At 39.4% G+C, this 23,985-nt stretch overlaps 1 protein-coding gene across 1 annotated transcript in view; it reads right to left on the minus strand.

Moving 5' to 3' along the window:
* STAB2 (stabilin 2) overlaps positions 1 to 23,490 on the minus strand; it is an 84,125-nt gene extending 60,635 nt beyond the window's left edge. The window contains exons 1-12 of the mRNA XM_051785077.1: positions 23,120 to 23,490; positions 20,325 to 20,458; positions 19,386 to 19,501; positions 15,314 to 15,399; positions 14,429 to 14,498; positions 12,086 to 12,181; positions 11,655 to 11,780; positions 9,529 to 9,725; positions 8,372 to 8,505; positions 3,321 to 3,454; positions 1,486 to 1,568; positions 683 to 832 (exon numbers count right to left, since the gene is read on the minus strand). Of these exons, the coding sequence (XP_051641037.1) occupies positions 683 to 832; positions 1,486 to 1,568; positions 3,321 to 3,454; positions 8,372 to 8,505; positions 9,529 to 9,725; positions 11,655 to 11,780; positions 12,086 to 12,181; positions 14,429 to 14,498; positions 15,314 to 15,399; positions 19,386 to 19,501; positions 20,325 to 20,458; positions 23,120 to 23,266 (1,473 nt within the window). The 5' untranslated portion in view covers positions 23,267 to 23,490. The remainder of the gene's footprint in view (positions 1 to 682; positions 833 to 1,485; positions 1,569 to 3,320; positions 3,455 to 8,371; positions 8,506 to 9,528; positions 9,726 to 11,654; positions 11,781 to 12,085; positions 12,182 to 14,428; positions 14,499 to 15,313; positions 15,400 to 19,385; positions 19,502 to 20,324; positions 20,459 to 23,119) is intronic.
* Between the last annotated feature and the right edge of the window lie 495 nt (positions 23,491 to 23,985).

Raw genomic sequence — 23,985 nt, forward strand, 5'->3', positions numbered from 1 at the left:
GAACAATAATTCTAGATTATAAAATCTAGTATATTATCTGTAGAGAACAAATTTTTTAAACTGTGACATCAGACTGCCCTGATGTTTACTGACATCAGATGAGCTGGCCTAATGATGAACTCTACTATTCATTTTAATTGCCATGTGCATTCTATTTATGCTGAAGGCTTCTATTTCCTACATCGTTTGAAGGCTGCTGATGCTCAGTGGGAGGTGGGTTCTGCAGTGCAGTCAGTATTTGCTCCATGTAAACAGTATACGCAGGTTTCCAGCACAAACGCTCGCTTCTCCCTCCCCATGCCACTTCTTCTTTCATTTGGGCTCTCTTAATGCTCCTCCTCCCCTTCCTCCCTCACCTCCCTCATTGGTCATGCCTGCAGATTGAAGATGACTTCATTTTAGCAAACAGTTTTAGAGCAGTCTGTCTTAGTCTGCTCTGTCACTCAGCGGTGAGACATGTCTAAAGGTAATTTTTGTTTTTGCTGGTTTTAGTGAGATCTTTGATGCTAGCAAGATTTCAGGTTTTACTTGAAGTCCTTGTAATGCATGGCCACAGCTGTGCTTTTTCATAATCCAACAGTTACCTTCCACTTGATGTCTCACTGCAGAGGGAACTTTCCTACTCCTTTTCAAGGGAGCAGAGACCAGTATTCTTGCTGTGGTAGGCTGAAAGGCCACTTACCTTTTCTCCCTTTGATATCTCTCCTGACTTCCCAGTCAAAGTATATATTATACTGGTATTATTCAAGCTACTTGTGTTAAGTTGACCAGCAATAACATGAAGTTTAGTGAAGTACTGGGCTTTCTGTTTATTATTCAGAAGATCCTTTATCTAGAAAAGTAGAGAAACAGAGATGCATTTCAATGTAGACTTCATCCAAACAAAAAAAAAAAGTCAAGTTGAATGCTTTTTTTGTCCTCTCCAGCTGTTACATTCTGAAATTATGTGTTTTCCTCTGAAGTCAGGTGATGGAATCTGAATGGAGACTTCTCTTGGTTTCAGTTCAGCTCACGTTACACCCTTATGTCCCTGTATGAGCAATAAGTGTCTCTAGAATTGTCCTGATGTCAGTGGAAGGTAATGGATGCTGACTACTTACATATCAGCCTCCTCTTCTTTTTTCTCACTAAAGCTATTATTTTTTGTATCCCCCTTATGTAAAAGGTGACCTTCAGGCATCCCTGCTGGCAGTTCAGATCTTAATTCAACCCCTGTCTCAACCAAGTGAAAAGACTTTGATCAGAGACATGTAAGACAGCCCAAAACTTGAAGCATGAGAGTATTTTACCCTAACTCACCAAATTATTTTGTTTTTCTTTCAAGTAGGATCAATACAATCTCTGGCCCCTAGATATAAATGTGTCCAGAAGTGTACTAGAGCAAAGAGTTCTTCTGTATCTTTTCAATCAAAACACTTACAGATGAGAGATTTCTGAAGGAGCCAAATTCCCCCTAATGTAAATCCCTTTATCTTGCTTACTTACATTTGTACCTTTGAGCCCCTTGTTTGTTGGTACAAGCACAGTAAATGGTCCCAGAGTGCTCAGCGGCCATTCGTAGGTATTTTCTTATGAGAAGAGGAAATAAAAAAGTTTAAATGCCTATTGAAAAGCTTGTTGGACAAAGGGACTATGCAAAGTATGCAAGGGCAGAATAAGAAAGAATACTGTCTGTGGTTATTAAATGTTAATTTAAGATTCTGAATCCAAGTTGTTAAAAGATGAGAGACAGATGGGATGTGAAATCCAGGTGCTGCTGCATATTTGACACAGGGATGAGGCAGAACATTCAGAATGCTTCTGTGGCATGCAGGCCAGGGCAATGAACATGAAACCAATAGTTTCTTTGGAGATGTGTCCTTACAGGAAGACAGCCTTTTGCTTTAAATCAATTCAGTCTCCATAGGGTGAGGGATAACCTGCTGGTAGTGCAAATATCAGCAAACACAAAACTGGTAATCAAAACTGATGCACCGAAAGTTAATTAGAGTTCATTTACTACCCAGCGGCTTTTTCTGTGTCCAAGACAGCAGCATGAGACCACTGGTTCTACAGCTGAAAGCATTAAATATTTCTAATATTGAGCTCTTTTTCTAGAGGTATAAAATCAGAACTGAAGAAATATTTACAGTCATTACAGATGTGTTGTGTCTCAAAATTAATAGGCTATCTTACAAAACATCTGTGTATTCTTAGCTTTTGAAAGACACCAATGTGTAATGAATGTAATGTAAGATAACCTGTGTGGTTAATGTGTCTTTGTAGCTTCTGGCTAGTAAATCTTACAGCATATTTATGTCCAAAACACAACCAAAGAACAAAAAATCTGGATTGTTAACAAATGGTGGTACTCAGCACATTGGGCATTTTTCAAACACATAAGGAGAAATACACAGAGAAACTGCAGCTGAGCGCTCAGTGCTGAGGCAATGGGTATTGGTCTTCAGTGCTGAATGTGAAGGTCACTGCCAGGTTTTGCCCTTGGCCAGCTATGGGGGATTCTCATTCCCTTCTAGTTAGGAATTAATACTCTTCATTTTAATTGCTGGGCTCTGTGAAAAGGATTGAACAAATTATATTAAACAGAAGATTTTTTTTTTCATATTTACAAGTTTAACTCAAAGATCCAGCTCAGTTTTAGCAGTGTTTGTTCATAGCTCAAATTTTTGGCCATGAAACAGAAGATGATGAAGGCAGTTAAGCTGCTCACTTCGCAAGGTGACTGCAGTAACTATGAAGAGCTGGAAGCTGTGAGCCCTGATAGGGGCTTCATCTCACCTCTTCAGGCAGTTTGGAATGTGGAGACCACCCAGCTATGGCTGAGGTGCTCTGCTGGGGGGTCCTAAGGTTGATGGAGACAATGGATGGATCAGTCCCATCATCTTGCCTTCAGCCTCTTTCCTGGTGAAAGCAATGCTGCTGCTGATGGCTAGGGACTGGGGAAGAGAGACCCAGCTGGGAATGACAGTGGTTTTGGTGCACTACTGTGTGTTGTTCTAGATCTAATCTCAATTGTCCAAATCAATGGGGGCAGGGAAGAAGAAGAAGTGGGATGATCCCACTTATTAAGCTACGGTACAAAATCCACTGGTGATATTAAATGACGTGTGAGGGGTTGAGGAAATAAGTTTAGCATTTCTGCTTGGAAGTTCTTGCACACTATGTGGCACGATGAGCAAAGCAGCTGTAGATGGTCGGAGGACTTTGCAGTGAGTCACATGCACTCTCTGCCATGCTGTTTGTGGCACCTTCCTATGGCAGGGGGGCTTGGGGAAGACAGGGTAAGATCAACCCACTGGGCAGGAGCTGCCTGAGCTTACCCAGAAGTGATAGGATGGATGTCAGCTTGCCTTGCCACCGTCCTCTCACTTCTGCATTCAGGTCTTGGAGGCGCTCCATGATGTTTCCATAGCACACAAAACCATTCCCCACGGAGCCCCCCTGGCATGTACACCTGTGAAGAGATTGTGACTTTAGCTGTGTGCTGGTGCCTTGTAGTGTCATAATTGACTGGCACCAGGTGTTACCTATTGCTTCTCTGAAGACATTTTCAGGGAGCACCAACGCATTTTAGTTTAATCTTTGCTTCTGCATGTTGTGAAGTATGTCACTGTGCAGGGCAGCCTGATGGCTTCTTGCCTGTTCTCCTGTCACAATGGTGTCCTGTCAGCTGGGCCAGGAGGGAGCAGTGTCTATCTTGCTGGACTCCTCTGAACAGGGGCTATTTGACATCTGTGGCTGCAGTGTAGCCTCTGGTCCCAAAATGTTGTGATTGCTGGAGCCCAGAAAGCTACTGAACCTGCCTGTTTGTGGGCGAGGAGTGGGTACAGAATAAATGTGTAGGGTGCTACCTTGGCAGCGGAGAGGCTGTTTTGTGAAGACCTCACTCATGATGTGGGATTTTGCAGGATTAATGGTAGTTAAAGGGGGAGATGGCAGCTCATCAGTCCTTGCACTAGCTGTATGGGTCTTGTAGAAAAAGCAGACAAGGTTGTCAGTCCTTTCAACAAAGTAAAGTTGTGGTTTGTTACCCTGCCATTTAAGAAATGCAATGATTTTGGCAATAATACTTGTACTTTCAACATTATCTTTTTTTTTATCCTGAAGCTGTTGAAGCACAGAATCCCATGCTTTTTTAGATGTATATGTTGTGTTGTTGCTGTCTCTGTACTGAAATAACATCTCATATGTAACACCTTGGCTGTTGCCGGGGCATTCCAGCCTGTGAGAGATACCAGTGAAGAATGCCTGACCCAGTACTATGGGTGTCTAAAACAAATTCAGGTTGCAGTGCTCAAGAGATGGGCAGGCAATGCCTCAAGATGGGCTCAATGTCCACTACATTTGAAGTAGTGTGCTGCAGTCAAGGCAAAATGTAAAGGAGACTTATGAAAGAACCACCACAAGCATCAGCCTTACATTTTCTGCCCTATGAGGGAGGGAACACTCCTTATGGAAATGCAATATTGTGGCCATGAAAGACCTCAGCTTCATGAGAGAGGTGGGGAAGAAATCGTTGGTTGTCAATGTGATTGACATATGCTTGCTATTAGGTGCTGGTGTGTACAAATGGTTGTGCATTTTGAAAAACAACTAGGTCTTGGGTGTGCCTTGACCTTGTGTCAGCCTGATTGTTCACCAGGAGAGGTGGTTAATACTTTCTAAAACATCTGGACTCTTCAAGCCTTGTCAATGTGAGGGGCCATTGATGCCTGCTGATTTTGCCAACCTGAGTTCTTTCTGTTGCAGTCTTCAGGAAATCAGCCCCTCCTTGCCTGCACTTGGGAGACTGGCTAGAGCTGTCACCTCAGTCATTTACTCATCCTTAGTGCTAAAATTAAAGCAGGCACACATCAACACACACAGAGAAAAAACACCTAACTATATTTAGGAAGCTAAACAGCTATATGGTATGTGTTGTCAAACACTGGCTTTTAATTGTGCCTTTCCTAATTAAGTCTGCAGTGTGTTCAGTATTTATATAAGCCTTATCCATAATGATTCATCTCTCTGGATATTTTTTCTAATGGCATCATTAGAGAAGGAACATTACTTTGTGTGAGCAAAAAATGTTCTTTAAATAACTAATGGCCTAATAATTTGCATGTGCTGGTTGTTAGAAATACACATCTGCCACTCACATCTGCCCCACAGCAGTATCAACCCCATGCTGAACCCTCTCCTGTTTGCCACATGGTCTCTGCTGTAGCCGTATCTCTAGAGACAGCAATAGTATTTGAAATTCCCCAGGGTCCCTGCAATCTGGGGAGCTGCATAAAGTCTCAGAGGGGTGCTGCATTTTGGGACAAGAGGCTCAAGCTTTGGTTCTTTCTGATCCTGGGTAAAAAGGGCAGTCTAAAAGCATCTTAAATTTTTAGAATGTGATTCTGAGGGCGAGCCCTCTTTGTTTTAAGGGCATCTCTTGTGCAGAGAGAGTATGACTGTGGAGCCCAGATGGAAAGTTTAGGGGTGGGATAGAGGAACATCTGTTCCTTGGGAGCTGATCCCTTTCTTCTGGTGGGGTAAACATTGCTGTATTGATGTTGACAGCCCCCTTCCACTTCTGAACAGAGAAGAAAAAACCTGAGCATTCAAAGGAGCTGAAAAATAGTTTAGTAGAAAAAAGGAACTACCCTTGAAATATTGCACAAATCAGATTAAGGTTTCAAAATAAAGCTCTCTTCTCTTTTTCATCAAATGTCCATAAAGAAGCAGGTGGTTAAACAGAGTAATTTTTTTTGGCTATCATTTCCAGGGTCACAATGAACTGCAGAAGTACCTACCTAGTTTGAAACTTCCCTTCTGAGGACAATACTGCTTATAACTGAGTGGGCATCCAAGCAACATAGTTTGGATTTGTATGCTGAAGGAAAGCATTTAGCAATTACAGGATAGCATCTATTGCACGGGATTGAACCCATCACCCCTTCTGATGAGGTAATTTACCCTGTGTGGCAGGGTTTGGGAAAGACCAACTGGGTGAATGACTAGATCTGTTTTGTCTTAGCTTTGTCTGGAGAAACTGCTTTGCAACTCATAGTGCATATGGATTTACAGGTATTGCTTTGGCTGCATGGTGTATGGGCTGGGTGCAGCTTTACAGCAAACTCTACTGGACTACCTAAGCTTAGCTGTTTGATGTTTTCATGGTATGCTGCACAGACAGTATAGGCAGGACTGAAAAAGATGGGAACTATTACTATTTCAGCTTGCTCGGAGAACGGGGAAGAAAACTTTTATCTCACTATAAGAGGAAACATCAGCTTTCTGTCTCCATTTTACCAAACCTCTATGATAGAGTTTTGGTTTATGAAGCTACTAATTTCTGCATTGAAGACATAGAGTAAAAATAAGAATGGGATTGAGAAAGAAAATAATAGAGTTTATGCGATGGAAAGGCATTTCTCCTCGGAAACCAGAGAGGTTATGATCTAATATGCAGTGTAGTTCTGCACTGGCTGAAGCTTCGTAGCTTCTGGGTAAGGCTGAACACGATTACTGTGCTGAAGTAGTGCTATAGAAAAGTGTCAGTACTCACTCAGGAAAGATGTATGTGGGAACATAAAACAGAGGAGATTTTGACTTTTGAGGAGGTTCCTATGTTGTATTCACAAACTAAACGTTCGTCTTTTTTCAATCTTTGCCTGTATGAGAGATTTATTCCTTTACAAGTCATTTGATTCTGGAGTAAGTAGAACTGTCTGTATGGAGAAAGCTAATAGCATAACTGTATCCGTAATAAAATCAAAATGCAAAACAGTGGAAAGGAGGCAATGCAATTTTGTGGCCTCTGTTACAGTTTTGTGTTTTAGAAGAAGGAAAAAAACAATGACAAAAAAAGCCCTCCCAAATACATTTAAAATCTGGGATGCAGCCAAAATACAGCCTGTCACTTATCAGAATTAATTTATTGTGCCCACATTTTCCAATCAATGTTTTTCTTTGAAAATTTCCTCTTTTATAAATGGATTTTCCTTAGTTGGAAACTATTCAATACAGTTTCAATTCTTTTGCCAAATAGGTAGTTTATTTTGATTTGGATCCCACTTCATTCTTCTGTACTTGTTTTTGCCATTAAGTGTCATTGAATGAATAATGTGCAAAGCATTTGGATTATTTTTTTCCATCCCCCACTCAAAAATTTTTCATTTTCCCATTCTGAAATTCTCAAAACTTCCTCAGCTTTTGAAAATTCTGTTGCAACAGTGAAACAGTGATTAATTAGGAAAAAAAAAATCTCCTGATTTGTGTGATGTGGAATTTTATTTTAAAGTTTCAACTCAAGTGCTCTAAGTATAGCATGAGTATACACTAAGCAGTTTGAGTCATATACTGTGGTCTAGAACTGAACTAGAGGATATTCTAGATAAATTTGTTTGGAATGCACAATAGCTTCCATAAAAGTGATGTAGATATTACACTGCAAGAGAAAGCTCCTTAGTGACACAAGAACTGGCAATAAAAATACTTTCCTGAGTGAATGCTTTCTGTCTACAGATCTATATGATAATTTATTCCTAACCTACAATTAATGGCCTGTCTTGTCTTTGGCATTCAAACTCTCAGCTCCTGAAAACTAACATTTGAGGAACAGCTCTTTATACCCAGTTCTTGCCATCACTGGCCTACAGAAACATGTAAGCCAAATTCTGTGAGAATTGGCTTAACAAAGAGAGCTTTGTTAAGTGTTAAAAATTGAATTTCTTCCTAACATCTGTGTAGCATACTTCTGTACAGGAAAACAAACTCTTCCAGAAATTTTGCAGTTTCCCACCTGCTTGACTCGAGATTTTGAGGAATCTTCTGAATTTGGTGCTGCTTTCACAGCATGGGGGTCAGATTCCCTAGTTTTATCTGTATTAGGATACTAAAACGAGGCAGGGCTCCAGCACTGTTCCATGATAATTAATGCTGATTAATTTTTAGCATGCTGCCTGGCATGTTTCTGGCCCACACCAAGTAGCATTTTCCCAGGCAGTGCCCAGGCACAGTCGAAGGGATAGCATGTGCCAGGGACTACTGCCAGGAGGCAGTTACTCTGTTTTGGAAGAGATTTTAGCTGTAAGACAGACAATGCTGCTTGTCCTCAGAAAGAGAAAAGAGGTTTTGGTTCTTTTTATTTACTAGTGTAGAAATGACCTCTGAGTGCTATAAAAATGAAACTTAACAGGTATTACCAAATGGTCTCATGAAATCTAACACTCTGTTAATTGGCTGACCCTAACCCCATTAAATCTTGTGATTTGCCCCTGCTAAAGAGACCATTAATGATAACTTCAGGAGGTGTTCATCCACTGCATTTGTTTTAGCAACCTATTACTGGGGGAGGAGGGAGAAACCGTGTGAAACTTTAATAAGCAAAAAGACTCACGTAATCTGTCCTGGTGCAACTGTTAAGCATTTAGCTCTTTTATGGCAGGTGTTGTTTGTTTCACAGATGTCCATCATGCTGCATCCTTTCCCAGGTACAAAGTGTGTATAATGTTCCTTGCATTCACAGTGAGACTAAATGAGAAGGATGTGAGAGGGGAGAGAAAAATTAGCCATGCACAAGTTATGGTTTTCAGCACACTTTCTGGAACTAGAGTTTGAAGACAATGAACCTTAGTTAATCACCTGGTGAGTTCAAATGCAAATATAAAGCTTACCCATATTTATACAGCTCCTTTCCAGGTTTTATCCACTCCAGAAGGCTACTGACTCTCATATAAATTTTCTTCAGATAAAGCCCTGTAGATTTCCTTTTCTGACCAGAGAACATTTAGAATCAGTGTGGCTAGGTTAATTTTTTTACCTCTGTTCCAGCCCACAGCCCTCTGCTTCCCAAAAGGAGTGCCCAAGCACACCATTAACAAGTGAGGTTTATCATCACTGCTGTTGTACACACCAGCCTGTGGGTGTCAGCTATGTGCAGCTCATTGAGACGTGAACATGAACTGCAGAACGACCCGGAGTGATTGAGTCCTTTTTTGGCTTTTCAGGGTTTCCAAGCAAACCTGGCATGGTCTTCCCAATTCTTGCTTTTTTGATGATGTGAGTTTTACACACCGAAATCTGAGCCAGTTCTCAACATCATGAATAATGTGTGGTTTATATAAAGTGCCACTCATTGATTGTTCCCAAAGACCCAGATTACTTCTTTCCTAAATAAACTGACTTCAGGTGTGTATCTGTGGTACCTGTGTACTAGTCCTACAAGCCCTCTGTGGTCAGAGAGACAAAATTTAACTGGGAGAAGATTAATTTCAATGCCTCCATTTTGGGGAGGCAAATCAGAGCCAAAATACTCTCAGAAAAAAGAACACCATTGCCATTCCCATTTTCAGAGTAGGAAACATATATATACATTGAAAAGGGAGCTAAAGGGACTCACTCTTCATCCATTTGGCTTATGCCAAATCTAGGAATAGCGTTTGATCTCCTTTAGACCTGTTTCCATACCTGCATGGCTCCTTTTTGGAGACAAAGCATTATTTCTTCTTAGGCAGTTGCCATAGGAAACATCTGGGGCCCTCTTTTAACACTGACCTTTCCTGGACTGTCATAGATGCAAATGGTGGACTGTGCAGGGCAGTTCCCGTGTGCTGCTTGGCAAGGGTCTACAGGTAAGCAGATCTGACCATCCCCTCTGTAACCTTCCTGGCAGGTACATTTGTGCTGATTTGGTCCGAGGTAAACACAGTCAGCATTGGGATCGCAGACCTTTTTGGAACATGGGTTGATAGCTTGTGAAAAAAGAAGTGAGGTAAATTAATTATTGCCCACAGTTCTCAAATTGAAGACAAGGATTTAGCAGGGCACCTCTATGCCAAACAAAGCCTGGGTAGACTAAACTTTTCATAACAGCCAAGTCCAAAGTATGGTGGCAGCATGAAGGCAGAAGGGAGGAATGCTAACATAGCAACCAACTGTTTGCTTCTGAACAGAAATGATCTCTTAACTTGGCAAATTGAGTTATAAACAGATTAAAACCTGTAACGTGCTCATTAAAATATCACAACTATTTCCTTGTTTGCAGTGGGTTTTAACTAGAGAAGGTCAGGTAGGTGGTGCGAGGTCTGTACGAGCTTTGAGCACATGTAAGATCAGTTGGAAAATATTTCTCGAGACAATAGGCCTTCACTGTTTTCTTTCTGGTAATTAAACAATATAATGTCATCAGTTCAGCTATATGGAAAACTGGCCAGCAAGTACTTTGGTCGAGTCTTCAACACTGCTCTATTTTCAGGACTGCACTAGAAGACCATTAGTTATTTCCATGAACTGTTTTTTCGAGGCAATGGCATTGCTTGTTCTTTTTCAAAATCAAGCAGTGCTTGGAAAGCATCTTCATACACCTTTGTGTCCAGTTTAGGTTATGGTTAAGTGCACAGTGTAGCTACAAGATGGCAGGCCATGGACTCACCTAAAAAGTGATGCTTCTCACTGCTTTCCCCTCTTCCCTTTCTTACCTCTCAGCTGGGACTGAGAGAGTTGACAATGCTCAGCTTCATTTTTTCAAGCCTTCTCTTCTGTTCCAGTGTGAAATCAAACTCACACACATATTCACATGCTCAAAATCAAGCATAAACAGTGTCACCTCCAAGCTGAGACTGAGGCAGCCACCACTATCCTCACTTAAATACTTAGATTCTCTGGAGGAGCTTTGATCTGTGCTTCCCAGCCAGTCAAATTTAAAACACAGTCTTAAACCACTTATCTAAAGGTGCTGGGACAGAGGATCAGCATCCATGCAGGTTGCATCAATATAGACCCCGAGAGAGGGAGAGATAGTAACATCCTGCTTCTCTGCTGGTTTCTGCATTTTCTTTATGTCTTACTTGTCTGTGCTGCCTACTAGAAGAACCTCAGGAATCCTGAGGAATGACCTGCTAATATCTTGCTTTTGGATGGTGTTCAAGCCTATGCAGAGAGGATGACACCGTAGTTAGGACCAAGAGGACTGAATGCAAGTATTTCCAGACAGAATAAGAAGCATTGCATTTGTGGCCTGATCCAAACCAACATTTACTAAATAGTGCTTCCAGCGTCAGATGAAGCAATTTTCTTCGTTGCAATTGGTCTAGAAGGAAGAGCTGGTGCTGTAAGACGTAATGTAAGTAGAAGAAGGAAAATCTGGACTCATAATACAGTAAATTTGGGCATTCAGTGGCAAGTTGAGGAGTCTGTAAAGACTCCCGGATTTTTCCTCTAGCTGAGATTCTTTAACTTCATTTCATGAAAAATAGGAAAGCTAAAATGAGCCTTACTTTTCTGTAGAGTTTATGCTCAGTGATGGAGCTGAGCTGCTACATGATGGATGTTCAGTAAATATAAGTCCTTGGTCCCCGTTGTTGATTTTTATGGAAGCAAGCTTTGAGGCTGAACTTTAGCAAGCAGAGAGATATGACAGGAGTAGATTTGTAAGCACTGATGACCTCGTATGCACCCTATGTATTTCAGGGGGGTTTCCTACCTTTATTCTGGTTTCATGGGCTGAAACTTGTTAGCAATTGGATGGATGTGATTCTGAAGGAGTCTAGTTTGTGCTTTGGGATATGAAACCATGAAAAATTAGAGGGTGAGATTTGGCTCAAAAGCACATTCCATATATCTGAACTATAATACTAATGATGTTGTATTCGAAGAACTAGGTAGACACGAAAATTACTCACGTTCACATCGTGTACTGTCCCCATGATAGTTGGGCAGACACGTGCATTCCAGTCGTCTTCCATCCTCACCTGAGGCAGTACATCTGGAGTTTGCAGGGCACTGCAAGGCCTCACATTCAGCTATCGCTGAGGAACAGAGGGTGATGGGTTAAACTATGCCCACACACTGTGTCAGGAGGCACTGCATTCTGCAGCAAACCACTTCAAAGTGTCCCTGATTCAGGCACCATCGATCCCACTGCTGTCATCTTTTTTTGCTGCTGACTGAAGAGGTGATGACAGTTATGGGAATTACAGACGGGGTTTGAGGTTTAGTGTATGTTTGGTTGCTCTTGTGTGTCTAACCTGAAACTAATTTCACATTTGTCCCTACCAATTCTAACCGTATCAGAGATGCTGAATGTATCTTACATAGGAAACAATCTACTTACGCTGATCACAGCTGAGCCCTTTGTATCCAGAGAAGCAAGTGCATCTTCCATCCCCTGTAATTCCACTGTTGCATACTCCATGAACACAGTCACAAACTATATGGAGAAAGGGATTTGCTTTACTGAATAATAATGGTGTTCAGAAAGGCATCGTTAGTGCTTACTCATAGCAAAGGGTGTACTGGCCAATAACTTTGGCCAAACCAAGCTTTGACCTGAGTGCCTGAATTTCTAGGCTTCCATTAATGAGAAGATCAGTATTTGCAGTTGCACATATCAGTAAATTTGTGCAAAAAAATTCAAAAATACTAATTTTTGAAGGGTCTTAATAGCCTGAGATCTGAAAATCTTCACAGGATACACACTATAAACACCAAATTGACTAGTTGCTGATGCCATAAAACTTGTAAAATTTGACATACAGTCTGGAGCCAGAGTGGGATATAACATGTAATACAGACAATTTTTATAACTCTTAACAAATTGCTTGAGTTTGCTTCAATTCTATTGGTGTCTCTCAAACACCTCAAGAAGAGTTGAGTTTTGTGACTTTTTTTTCCCATCCCTAAACAGAATTTATTTAGTTAAAAGCATAATTAATCACAGTATAGGTCTCAGGCTTCTTTCCTTTTCCTATACTCTGTCATTTCTGGTTATAAACCCTGTGACAATAAGCACACAAGATGCTGCATTCAGAGTCCAGGCAACTATGAAACCCTGCCGTAAGTGTTTTTTGAAGCCTTAAGTATACTCAAAAAACTTTCTAGTTATAACTGTTTGAATTGTGGTAATGATGCTTTTTAAAAAGGCCATTTATAGTTACATTTGAAAAAGCCTATAAGATGTACAGAGTTGTATTGGTGACTTCATGTTTAAGCTGCAGTGAGGTAGCATATCCTCTTTCTCTTAAAAATATATCCTGTGTTCTTGCAAGTCACCTGCACTAATTAATTATTAACTTCTTACCTATGTTTGTACTCATAATATAAAAACCAGGAATGTCTAAGGTATTACTGAAAAGCAGTTAGCCACAAATGAAAAATTGTTTATATTTTATTTATTCTGGAAAACTTGGAGGAGCTCAAATATCTGAAAGTTGAAGGGTAAAGTGTTGCTTAAATTAATATGCAGTTGAATCCTCTAGTAGCTTCTTGGAAAATAATTACCTGTATATATTGAATTAATTCAAGTACCCTATATTCATGAAAATGTTGGCTCAGTTACATTTCTGTGTATCAACACTGTCATCCAGTGGACAGCTGGTGGAAAAAGGGCCTTTGAGTCAGCAGTGGTGTAGGATTAGTGTAGAAAGGCGAATACAGATTATTTAAATTGAGATAATTTGTAACTCTTCAGAAGTAACATTATGTAGATCTTGAGGGAAGAAAGGGAGTTTTACTTAGAGATAAACAAGCAACTATTACCATTTCAGAATGAGACAGTTTTAATTTTTTTCAGGCAGTTTCCTGGTTTGTCAGTTTAATTTTCAGCAAGGATCAGGAAGGTAAATAAAATACTAGAGATCATTAAGAAACAGGTGAGACTGGAAAATGTTGTATAAATATATACAGTTGTGATACATATACACTGTAAAAAAATACACATAGTTTTGGTCCCTACCTCAATGTTCCATTTCTCCTGACAGAAGTATGGCTAATCAATGAAATCATCAACCAGCCAAACCCCAAAACTAAACCAAACCCACCCTCTTTTATACTTCTGACAGAATGGTGGAGCTCCTTGGCACAGAATAGAGTGAAGAGCAAAAGCAAGTTGGATTCAGAGACAGTCTCTGGGTGCTTCTACTCTTTTCCTAGATATAAACTATTGGCCTCCAATATGAGATACTAGGCTAGAAAGATTTTGGCCTGATTAAAAATGGCCTTTTTTGTGTCAGATATACTGATTTAAATACCATATGAGTATTGCATGCCTTAATACAGATGGTTCAGTTTGTGGATATGCTTGAAAATCTACCAAAACACTGTAAGCCATGACATATTATGCAGTTGATATATTCCCATCCAATATTTTAAACACCATAACAACCTTCTGTATTTAGATCAAACAAATGCAAATCCATAACTTAGGCTGAAAAATGTATAATGTGATAACTGGCCAACAGGGAGCCATACCTGTGGGAACACATGGATGATTCTAATCCTTAGTTTATTTGACTGTTGGCTAAAACAAAGATATTCAAGACAAGATGCAGATGTTTTTGTAGCACTACCCTGAGAGGCCTTTAGGCCCTCTATGCATTTCACTGTGATTTCTTAGTGTCTGAATACAGCTTTCATTCACCTTCTTTTATGTAATCAAATAAAGAAAACTCAAACTTACCTGATGTGCAGTCAGGACCAAATAAATTATCTTCAGCACATTTTTCACAGGCTGTCCCACCAAACCCTTTCTGTGAATTACACAACAGAAATCAAAATTTAGGTTTCTCATCTATTCAGTACAGATAGATACATGATTAGCAGCCTGAAAATAGCCTCTTTCACTGCCAAAAGAAAATAACATGAAAGTTCAATCAGCAAATAAAAAAATAACTACCACAATCTAGACATTGTCTTTTGAATAATCTTCCCCCCTCCACCTTTATTAAAAATAATTTGTAGATCTTCAAATCAGATGTTCTGACTATCAAGTTAACAATAAACTGCAGTAATCAATCCTAATGCCCTAATCAGTCTTACAACTGTTAGGTTGCATTTTCTGACTACTTCTCTCTCTGTATCTTTTTCACATGTCTCCAGAGGAAACATTTTTGATGTAAAGAAAAGATCAACCAGTAGAGGGGGAGGTAGAAAAGATTAATTTGAGTTGTTGTCTTAAAAAAATCCTTTTGCCTGAAGTTAAGCACTACATGTTGCACTCTCGGCAAAGGAACATTGTATTGAGAGTTCAGTTGCATGTGTAAGGACTTTCTAATTAGGAAAAAAAGTAATAAGTAATAACACACTCTAAAAAATAGAGGAACTCAAAACACCTGTTTTGTAAAGGCAAGATGAAAAAAGTTTTTAAGAATTTCACCTGAATATGCTCAAGAAATAATAGTGTGAAAATTATTGCAATCCAAGCAAAAAATGAACTCCAAGCTGATCTTCTCTGCTGTTTCTGGAATACTTAGCTTTAATGTATTTATACAGTGAAACATGCATTGTTTCTTAGCAGAGCTTACGTACTATCATTGTATTTTTCCATTTAAAAGAAAGGACATACCTGACAAGTGCACGTTCCATTTCCAGTTATACCCTGTGAGCACTGTCCTCTCCCGTTGCATGGTGATGCAGCTCCTCCTGGACATGCTAGACATGACAATGTTTAAGCCATCAGTCAGCTTGCTCTGACCCTTATGCTTCCCTTGCACAGTCTGGAAGCCTCAGAAGCTGCAGGGTTTTGGGCCAGGCAGGGATTTTGGGTGACAGCTGCTGTTTTGCAACTGCCCGAATCTCTTCACTAGAATCTCAAATTCAGCAGTCTGTAAAGACTGTTTACAGTCTTTTCTTGTCTGTAAACTTAAGCTAGTGACTACAGTCAAAGGATTGAACAAAAAATTAGTTTTCTTATTCTAAAGTACCAAATGACTTTGTCCCTGAAAATCCACCTCTCTCTGCAGACACTCTAAGCTGTTAGCTTTTCTGATGCAAGTGGAGTTTGCCTGATCACTCCTGTATGTTAATACAACTCTGATGGATTGAAAATTTGCTCTCAGAATTACATTTGATACTAAGTTAGAGTTTAATAAGACTTACCCTCCTGCCCTCCAGATTGCATTTGCTTTATGTGGAAAGTTTTTCCTTTTCCCCGCTACTTAGGTAGGACTGTGACAATTGATTCAAATGATCTTGGAATTTAGAATTTGGATATCTCACAAGCAAATCCCATCCAGTGGGCTGGGGTCACTAGGAAAACTTGTGTGCCAAAGATGTGTTATGCTCTTCAGATCCTCTGCTGCTAAAACCATGATTACAGGCAGTGGTATACCAGGTGGGACAGTCTGAACAAAAACCCTAGCCAGCAGGATTGGATAAGAGAAAATGACCATATTTCCAAATAAAAATAGTTTATTTTTTGTCTGAAATGTTTCAAAATTCAAATTTTCACTAAAAGATTGTCTATAGGAACTGTATATTATAGTATCTTATAGGAAATAATTTTGTCAGGTTTTTTCTCCTGTAGGGATACCCTTATTTTTCATAGTTGTCCAGCCACTCTTTGGAAATGATTTATTAACTCTCTTCTATAAGCCCTTCCTTCCTGTAATTAGAATTCCCATTAGGTACCATACTTCAGATGCAAGTGGTATCTTATTGTATCAAACTCCTACTGGCCTCACAGGTTCTCTGCTGCACTTTACTCGTAGATTTATTGCTTATAAAGAGTCTCAGAGTTTGTTCTATGTGAGTGGAGCTGGGCAGCACTGGATTTATGCTCCCACTGCCTAACTTAATCCTGGTTTAGAGTGTTTAAATAATGTGGAAGTTTTAATAAAAATGAATTTGATTTGGACAGAGTGATGAGTAAATAAGTCGATGTGCCTATGCATACATCTAATTTCACTGAAAGCTTTGGCTTTGTACCAGTCTGTTAATATTTCTTAGTTTATTCCTTAATGTAGTCTGTGAGGTCTATTGTATCCAGGTAAGCTTCTTGTGAAAAGCTAATAAATTTAAAGACAAAAAATTTAGTGCAGTTTGTCTTGTACATGGTGAAATAACCAGAATTGAGGTAAAGTAATAAATATATATGTATATATACTTTAATCTTTAAAATTGCTTTTAGTGAATCTTGTTTTCTGGCTACCGTACAATACCTAAATCTCATCTTTAGGACTTGTGCCACCTCTTTAGTATTTGCACAGCGTGGGAAAATGTTACCTGCATTGATGCTTTACTGAATGTGCAAAGATACAGAAAACTCAGTTTATGGTATAACTTCTAGGAAATGTTATGTTAAAATTGTTGACAAAATAGGCTTTTTTTGCAGTTGGCATTCATTACACTTCCCCTTGTATTCACTACATCTTGTCTCTTGTTTTGATACCATTACCAAGGGACAGCTTTATCAGAAGTTTAGCAAATTTACCATATCGTTGTACAAATTTGGGCAGGCAGGTAAAGTGCTTCCTGCAACCAGGGGGACCACAGGAAGCAGTGCTGGGACACAGGAGCAATGCTGGGCACAGTCACCTGCTGCCACCCTGGGGAGAAGTGAGACCTTTGCTTTTATTGAGGATTGCTTTTGAAAAGCAGTGAGAAAAAGATGTTCTTGCTTATCTCTTACAGCAGTCAGAGTATAGAGGCCAAATCTTCATATCTAGGCCAAAAGAGCTTAAATCTATCGGCCTTTTTTTTGCCTCATGCAGTTCAATTCAGCACCTCCCAAGTGTCATCAAATGCAGCCTCTTAAAATCCTTTGCTTCACCTGACTCCCTGCGAGGCCGAAGCAGTGGGTAGAACTTGTGAAGATGTGTTTTGGACCATTTAGTTGCACAGAATTAAATGTATTATTGTTCCTCTAGTTTTTTTTTTTTTTTTTTTTTTTTTTTTTTTTTTTTTTTTTGTTTTTTTTTTGGTTTTTTTTTTTTTTTTTTAACTTTTCACAATTCCCAACCCCCCCTTTAGTCTTACAGTGCTTTCTGCTCAGTTGGTCATATCATACACCTTTCAGTTGGTACCCAGGCTTTTCTTTGGAGTCATGTAAATATTTGCCCAGAGTGGGAACCAGTGCTGGGGTAGGGAGTAGCTCCTGCTGCAGTCCATCAGTTACAGACAGGGGACATCTGAGATCCACCACCTGTGGTGTCTGGGGTTGGGTTATACTGGCAGTGTTAAAAGGTTGTGATCTTTCCCCCTGGACCTTTCCCCACGTGGTACTTTTCCCTTTTGACTTTATGACTTTTTACAGAGGGGTTGGTGTGTGGCTGGATGGCTTGGTGTGCTTCGTGGGAGGGAAAGGGACAAGACATCTTTCATTCACTTTGTGCATTTCAGCTATCATTTAAGGAAGTCAGAGTGTTATTTAAGACCTAGTTTTATCCTTGCCATCAGATGCTAAACGTGAAGTAAACCCCTAGTCAGGGATTTTTCACTGGCCTCAGGAAGGGCCGTCTTTCCTCCAAACATTTCAAGTTGTGCTGTATCCTACTAGAAAGATTGTGATAACATAGAGAGCTATTTTCTTCCTACAAACGACAGCAAAAACAATACTGAGACCCTGATTTCTTGCTTTTTGGGGTCAGGAAGTTTGTCCAAAGGAAGAGAGGGCTTCCTTGCCTCCGCACCTTCCTTCACGCAGTGTTACAGGCAGGGCTTGGACTCAGGGGCAGTGAATTCTGCTCCTCTCCAGAACTACTGATGTCCCTTGTATGGCTTCCCAGGGCACTCTCAATATGGGATGATGAGCACTAAGGCTGCATTTGGCAGTGGGATGGTAAACCACCAACCTCAAGTGGTTATGTTCAGAAGAACACGACCACGTACTATGCACTCAGATATTTGCTTGTGTTTTCTATTGCAGTAGCTAAAAGTTGGACTGTTTTGCTTTAGTAGATAAATAACTGCTTAAATAATAGCTCGGGCTAAAATTATATTTTTTAAAATCTATTTTGTGGACAAAAGGACTTCACAGACATTGAAACAGACCTTGACACCATTAACTAAAGAAGGAAACACTCTGGCTGGGCAGGGAAACTTCCTCTTGGAATTGGGTCTTGATGCCTATCTTGGCAGCCAGAGATTTGATGCACTTGTGGAGATGCTGAAAGGCTTTTCCTGAGGAAGGGGTAGCTTATTACCCCTGCTTCAGTAATGGCCTTCAGATTCGCTGGCAGTTCAAGAAACTATTTCAAGTTGATCTAAAAGAAAAGACCCTACCTGCATCAGAAAGTAGAGAACTAAAGAGATTTGGAAATATTTCAGACACAGGTGAGGGTGATTTTGACTTAAAATGAAACATTTAAACTTGTAGTTTGAAAAATCTTAACTTTTAAAATATGAAATAATTTTGCAGGCATTGACTGAAATGATTTGTTTTGAAAATCTCAAAATTACGGAGATTTCCTGAGTTTTTTTAAGTTTTCTATATTTTTTTCTTTTTAAATGAAGCTTTGAATATCTGTTTAAATCCTCTAAGTTTTAGCTGAAAACTGCCGTTTATTTCTACTTCTGTAATAAGCTCTGAGGAGCAAACTTCTCATAGCAATAGGTTCTGAAAAGAATGACAGTCACTGCTTTATTTCTGTTCAAATTATATATTTAAAAAAAAACCCAACCAAACCAAAACAACTTACTCATGCAGTCTGGGCCCCAGTGTCCCTGGCAGCACTCAGGTTGTTCAAATTCCTTCACACAATGATGCCGACATCCCGGAAAAGAAAGTGTGTGTGTTTTAATTTCCAGATAATACCTGAGGAGAAGAAGCTGGAGCTGATTTAAAGTACTTAGAAGCCTCCCATGGGGAAAAATAAAATTCTTAACTTCCTCTTCTCCTTTCAGTGTCAGACAAGAGCATTTTAAGCTTAGTTGCACTGATCTGCCTTTTTTTCTTCATTAAAACATATGTTGAATGTAAGGGCCTAAAAAGATCCTTGGATCCTCTTTCTTTTGAATAGTATATTTATCTTCCCCCCTCAACATAAATACAACCTTTTTCTGTAAGTTTTGATTTGAAATAGTATTTTAAAAATTATTTAATATCAAAGTTACTGAAAGGCTAAGTAAACTCAAAATAGTTGCATTTTCTCTAAAATACTGCTTTTTTTTTTTTTTTTCCAGTCTGAAAGGCAATATTTCAAATTTGCTTTGAGATTTTTTCCCTGCCCTTCACCCCCTCACCTCCCCAACTTGGCAGTTTTAAAAATCTATTATTTACATGATAATATATGATAAGGATAATACATAAATGTAATTTGATACTATATATATTTTTAATATATTTTTGTATCATTCATATCAAGTATGAAGAAAAAACAAGGAAGAGATTATATGATATCACTCAAAAGAAAATTTGATAACCATTAATAGCAATGTTTATTTTCCTGTTATACCATTTGCTGATTTAGTTTAAGCACCAAGTACTCTGAATGAAGCTTGAGTTCTGGAGTTGATGAAGCCAATAGCAAATGTTCTATAATGAAATCGCATAGACTAGAGCATTTGTGATATGAATTAACATTTTCTAATTCATGAGGAACAGCATTAACAGAGAAAAACTCTGACAGAAGAGATACCTGCAGTCTGGTATCCCAGTCCCATTGGTAATTTTGGTGTAACCAGCAGGGCACCGGGTGTCAAGGTTTAAAGAGCAAGGTACACATTCAGTTTTCATTCTAATGAGCAACTTTTGATCACATTGCTTCTTCATCTGTAATAGGAGAAGAATAATTAAAAAGAAGGAAAAACTCTGCCCCCAGTGACATTTCTGAAAAAATTACCTCAAGTTTGCTCTCACTCCCACACACATGTTCCTCTCAGAAGTGGACTTTGTGTTATCAGCACCACTGTATTGGACCAAAGGGCTTGGGAAACCTGACTATAGTGCTATAACTTAAATGCCAAAGGCTTGTGCCCCTTGCTGTTGTGGTCCTAGTTTCAAGAATACAGATCTGACAAATGACTCAAGAAGGTGACAAAAGGAGAAAAGGCTTAGGGTATTGTCACAGTAGTGGCGTTATATTTTGGGGTTGTAGAAATCATAGATGTGAAAATGTCTATATACCTAATATAGTGTCTGTTTCCTACCATTTAAACAGTCAACCTATTTTAAAGCAGCAAGTCTTTGATGAGCTGCTTTATCTTCTTTCTAATGTCAGCTTCATCTTCTTTCTTCCTGCTATTTGTAGAAGTAAGTTTATAATTCACAAATGGTGAGAAATGATCTAATGCAGAATATGATTTTTAAAAACCAGCAAAATGACCCTGTGCAGTCCAGATAGTACTGGACCTTCTGGGCACATGTGGGATGCTGACGCCTCTTTGCAGAAGCACACAATTGGTCTAGGTGGGTACACTGGCACCTTGGGTTTTCTACATGTCCCATTGCCTGGTAGTCCCAGATGAGGCCCTCACCCCTATGGTTTCTCCTCTTGAGAGATGAACATTTCAGTAGCAAAGCTCATGAGGATGTATCACAGACATGATGAGGAGATTTAGTTTGATAACCTCTGAGGGACTACCCTTGATTGTCATCATCCAGTTGTAAGTACATTTCAACATCAATTTAGTTGTCAAATTTTAGTCTATAAATGCACTGTTTAAATCTAATTTGGGTAGTGCTCAAGTGTTTGGGTAGTGAAGCCCCTTGCTGTGTAGATGCATTTCAGGTATCTTTGAAGTAAAAATGTGACCTTTTTCCATATGTGGCTATGATGTGGACACAGCTTGATCAGACACTTGGTAAAGCAGTGGTGAGCAGTACCATGCTGGCAGGGCTTAGCAGCCTCCCTTCCCTTGCAGCAGAACCCAGCACTGGTGAAGCACTGGACAAGACCTGGCTTTTTTGGCATCAGGCTCCCACAAATTCAAACCAGAGCACCTCTGCACCTGATGAGTTGCAAAAACCAAAACCACCTGATGAGGCAACAACATGAGGGAGTTTGAATGTTTCCAATAATCCTGGTGCTCAGCACCAGTGTGACCACCTCAACAGCTCATCCCTAAGGAAAGCACCAGAGCACCCATGCACTGGAGTAAGAACCAAACAGCACAAATGCACAGTTCATGCACATGAAATCCTATGAGCATTTCCACTGGGTGGTATCGTTACTGATAATATTGAAGAATCATAAAATCTGGAGTGCTGGTTGATTTTTCTGAGTCTTTTACCAAGTATGCTACTGAAGCCCTGCTCCTTGCACTTGCTTGGTGTAAGCCTGAGGCTGGATAATCTGCTGGGCCTGTAGAGTATTCAGGTCCAGAAGCGGAAAAGCTGTTGGCACTAGTGGTTGAAATGATCTTATTGCAGATGTTGTCATCAAAAAGAAGGAATGCCGTAGATTTTCATTTTTGGAATGAGAAAATTCAAAGGGATTTTTGAAAAGGTAAAATCTAAATAAAAATAACTTATACCCTTCCCCTATGACCAGATCTACAACACTAGGAATGGTGGTATTATTTCAACTTTCTTTCATTTCCTTTTTTGTTTTAGGGAAAATCAAAGAAAGTTGAATTTGTAGTGACTTTTTTTTTTTTTTTGAGATAGAATAAATTTAACACATTTCCTAGTACTTTTTGTACATTTCAAAATATCTTTCAGTTTAAAAAACCCAACTACCAACCAACAAAACACCTGAAGTGCCTTCCCCCCCTCTCCAATTATCTCTGCCTTTCTATTTCCTCTTCTACAAGTGTTTTTATTTCAGAACACGGTAAGTTAAAGTCTCATGTTGTGATGTGAGACAGTTTAGAGTCTCACTGTTGAACTCCTGGTTTAGATTTGTGACCCAATGCTTCCTGCCTCTCTACAAGGGTGATGGAAACACATGTTGTGATATTTCACAGATCCATAGGATTTGTACATGACAAACATACCACTTCCCGAAAAGACTACAGATCTTAAATTTATAACTTTGTACAATTACTTTCAAAAACTCAATTCCTTAGATTTTTCTTCCTTACTTATCTGAAACAGCTGTCCCTTCTTGCAGTTAGTAGAGTGGATAATTTTCACTACAGAAAAATTTCTACTTTCATCTTCTGACTTATCAGAAATCCTAAGAATTTTCTTTTGATAAATGCATCAGCTACAGTCTTTTGCCACATTTGCCATTTTTCAGAGCCTTTTTCAGTGTACTCATAACATTTCATTTGAGCCAAATTCTCATGGGGAGTAAACAGATGCATTTCTGTTATTTCAGAGGACTGAATTACAGAACTTGTGGTTTATAATTCAGTGTCATATACATCAATGATTGTTAAGGTGGATTTTTCTTCTATAGGATACAGTATCTGGTAACTGGTCTCTCTATAACACAGAGTAATACAGACATATAATAATCCATTACTTAAATAAAAAGCTGTTTCTTACCTCATCTTGGACTTGTGACGACGAACACAGTTTCATTGCAACCACAAAAGCAAAAAGGAATAAAAAACCTGGATTTTTTCCCATTGTGAAAAATTGGATTCTTGTTCTTTCAGAATCCTCCAAACATGGAAACTCAAATTCAGACATAAAATTATTGTTCTTCAGAGGTGCTATTCCTTCTGCATTCTTAGGTAAATAGTTTAACAGGACTCTTGTGTTCCCCAATGTAAATGAGTGTGGGATTTGGCATGTAGAGCTTGCCCAGCCAGGAGAGATTCCAAAATGCAGGGTATTAGCTGAAAGTTTTCACTGGAAAGCTGAATAAAGCCTTCCTAACTGAATGACAGGATATCCTGACAGGGCTCTGATCATTTATTCCTCTCTCTGAAACTGTTGACAGTACAAAATGAAGGACACTGAACTGTTATGACAGAAGAGGATTTCTTCTTTTAGGTGGGCATTGATAGGGGACTGGAGTAACTGCTGTGCTTGTTATCATTCATTTGTTTAACTGATCTAAAGGAGAGCAATGGATCTCTGAAGTTGTCTTATCAGCCATGCAATTAACCTACTGTAAGAGTGCGTCCCCTGAATGTGGTTTTGGGAGAAATACTAGGGACTTTATCTCAGGAGACCAAACGAACATCTTCCAGCTTTGGTTAGCTGGATAAAAGGGGCACTTTTTCCTCCCATTTTTGCTATTTTTGTTAAATAATTTTGACTCATTTTCTGGATCTAAGCAGAGGAAAATTAACTCAGATGTTATTGGATATGGTTAGGAGGGATGAGTATACAGACAATTTGATTTGTCAAAAGCAAGACTGTTCTTTCTTCTCAGAGGTCTTCAGCTCTTTTCTAGTGCTACT

Source organism: Manacus candei, unplaced genomic scaffold (genome assembly GCF_025592945.1).
Source record: "Manacus candei isolate 608988 ecotype Guabito, Panama unplaced genomic scaffold, ASM2559294v1 h1tg000018l, whole genome shotgun sequence".
NCBI lineage: Eukaryota > Metazoa > Chordata > Aves > Passeriformes > Pipridae > Manacus > Manacus candei.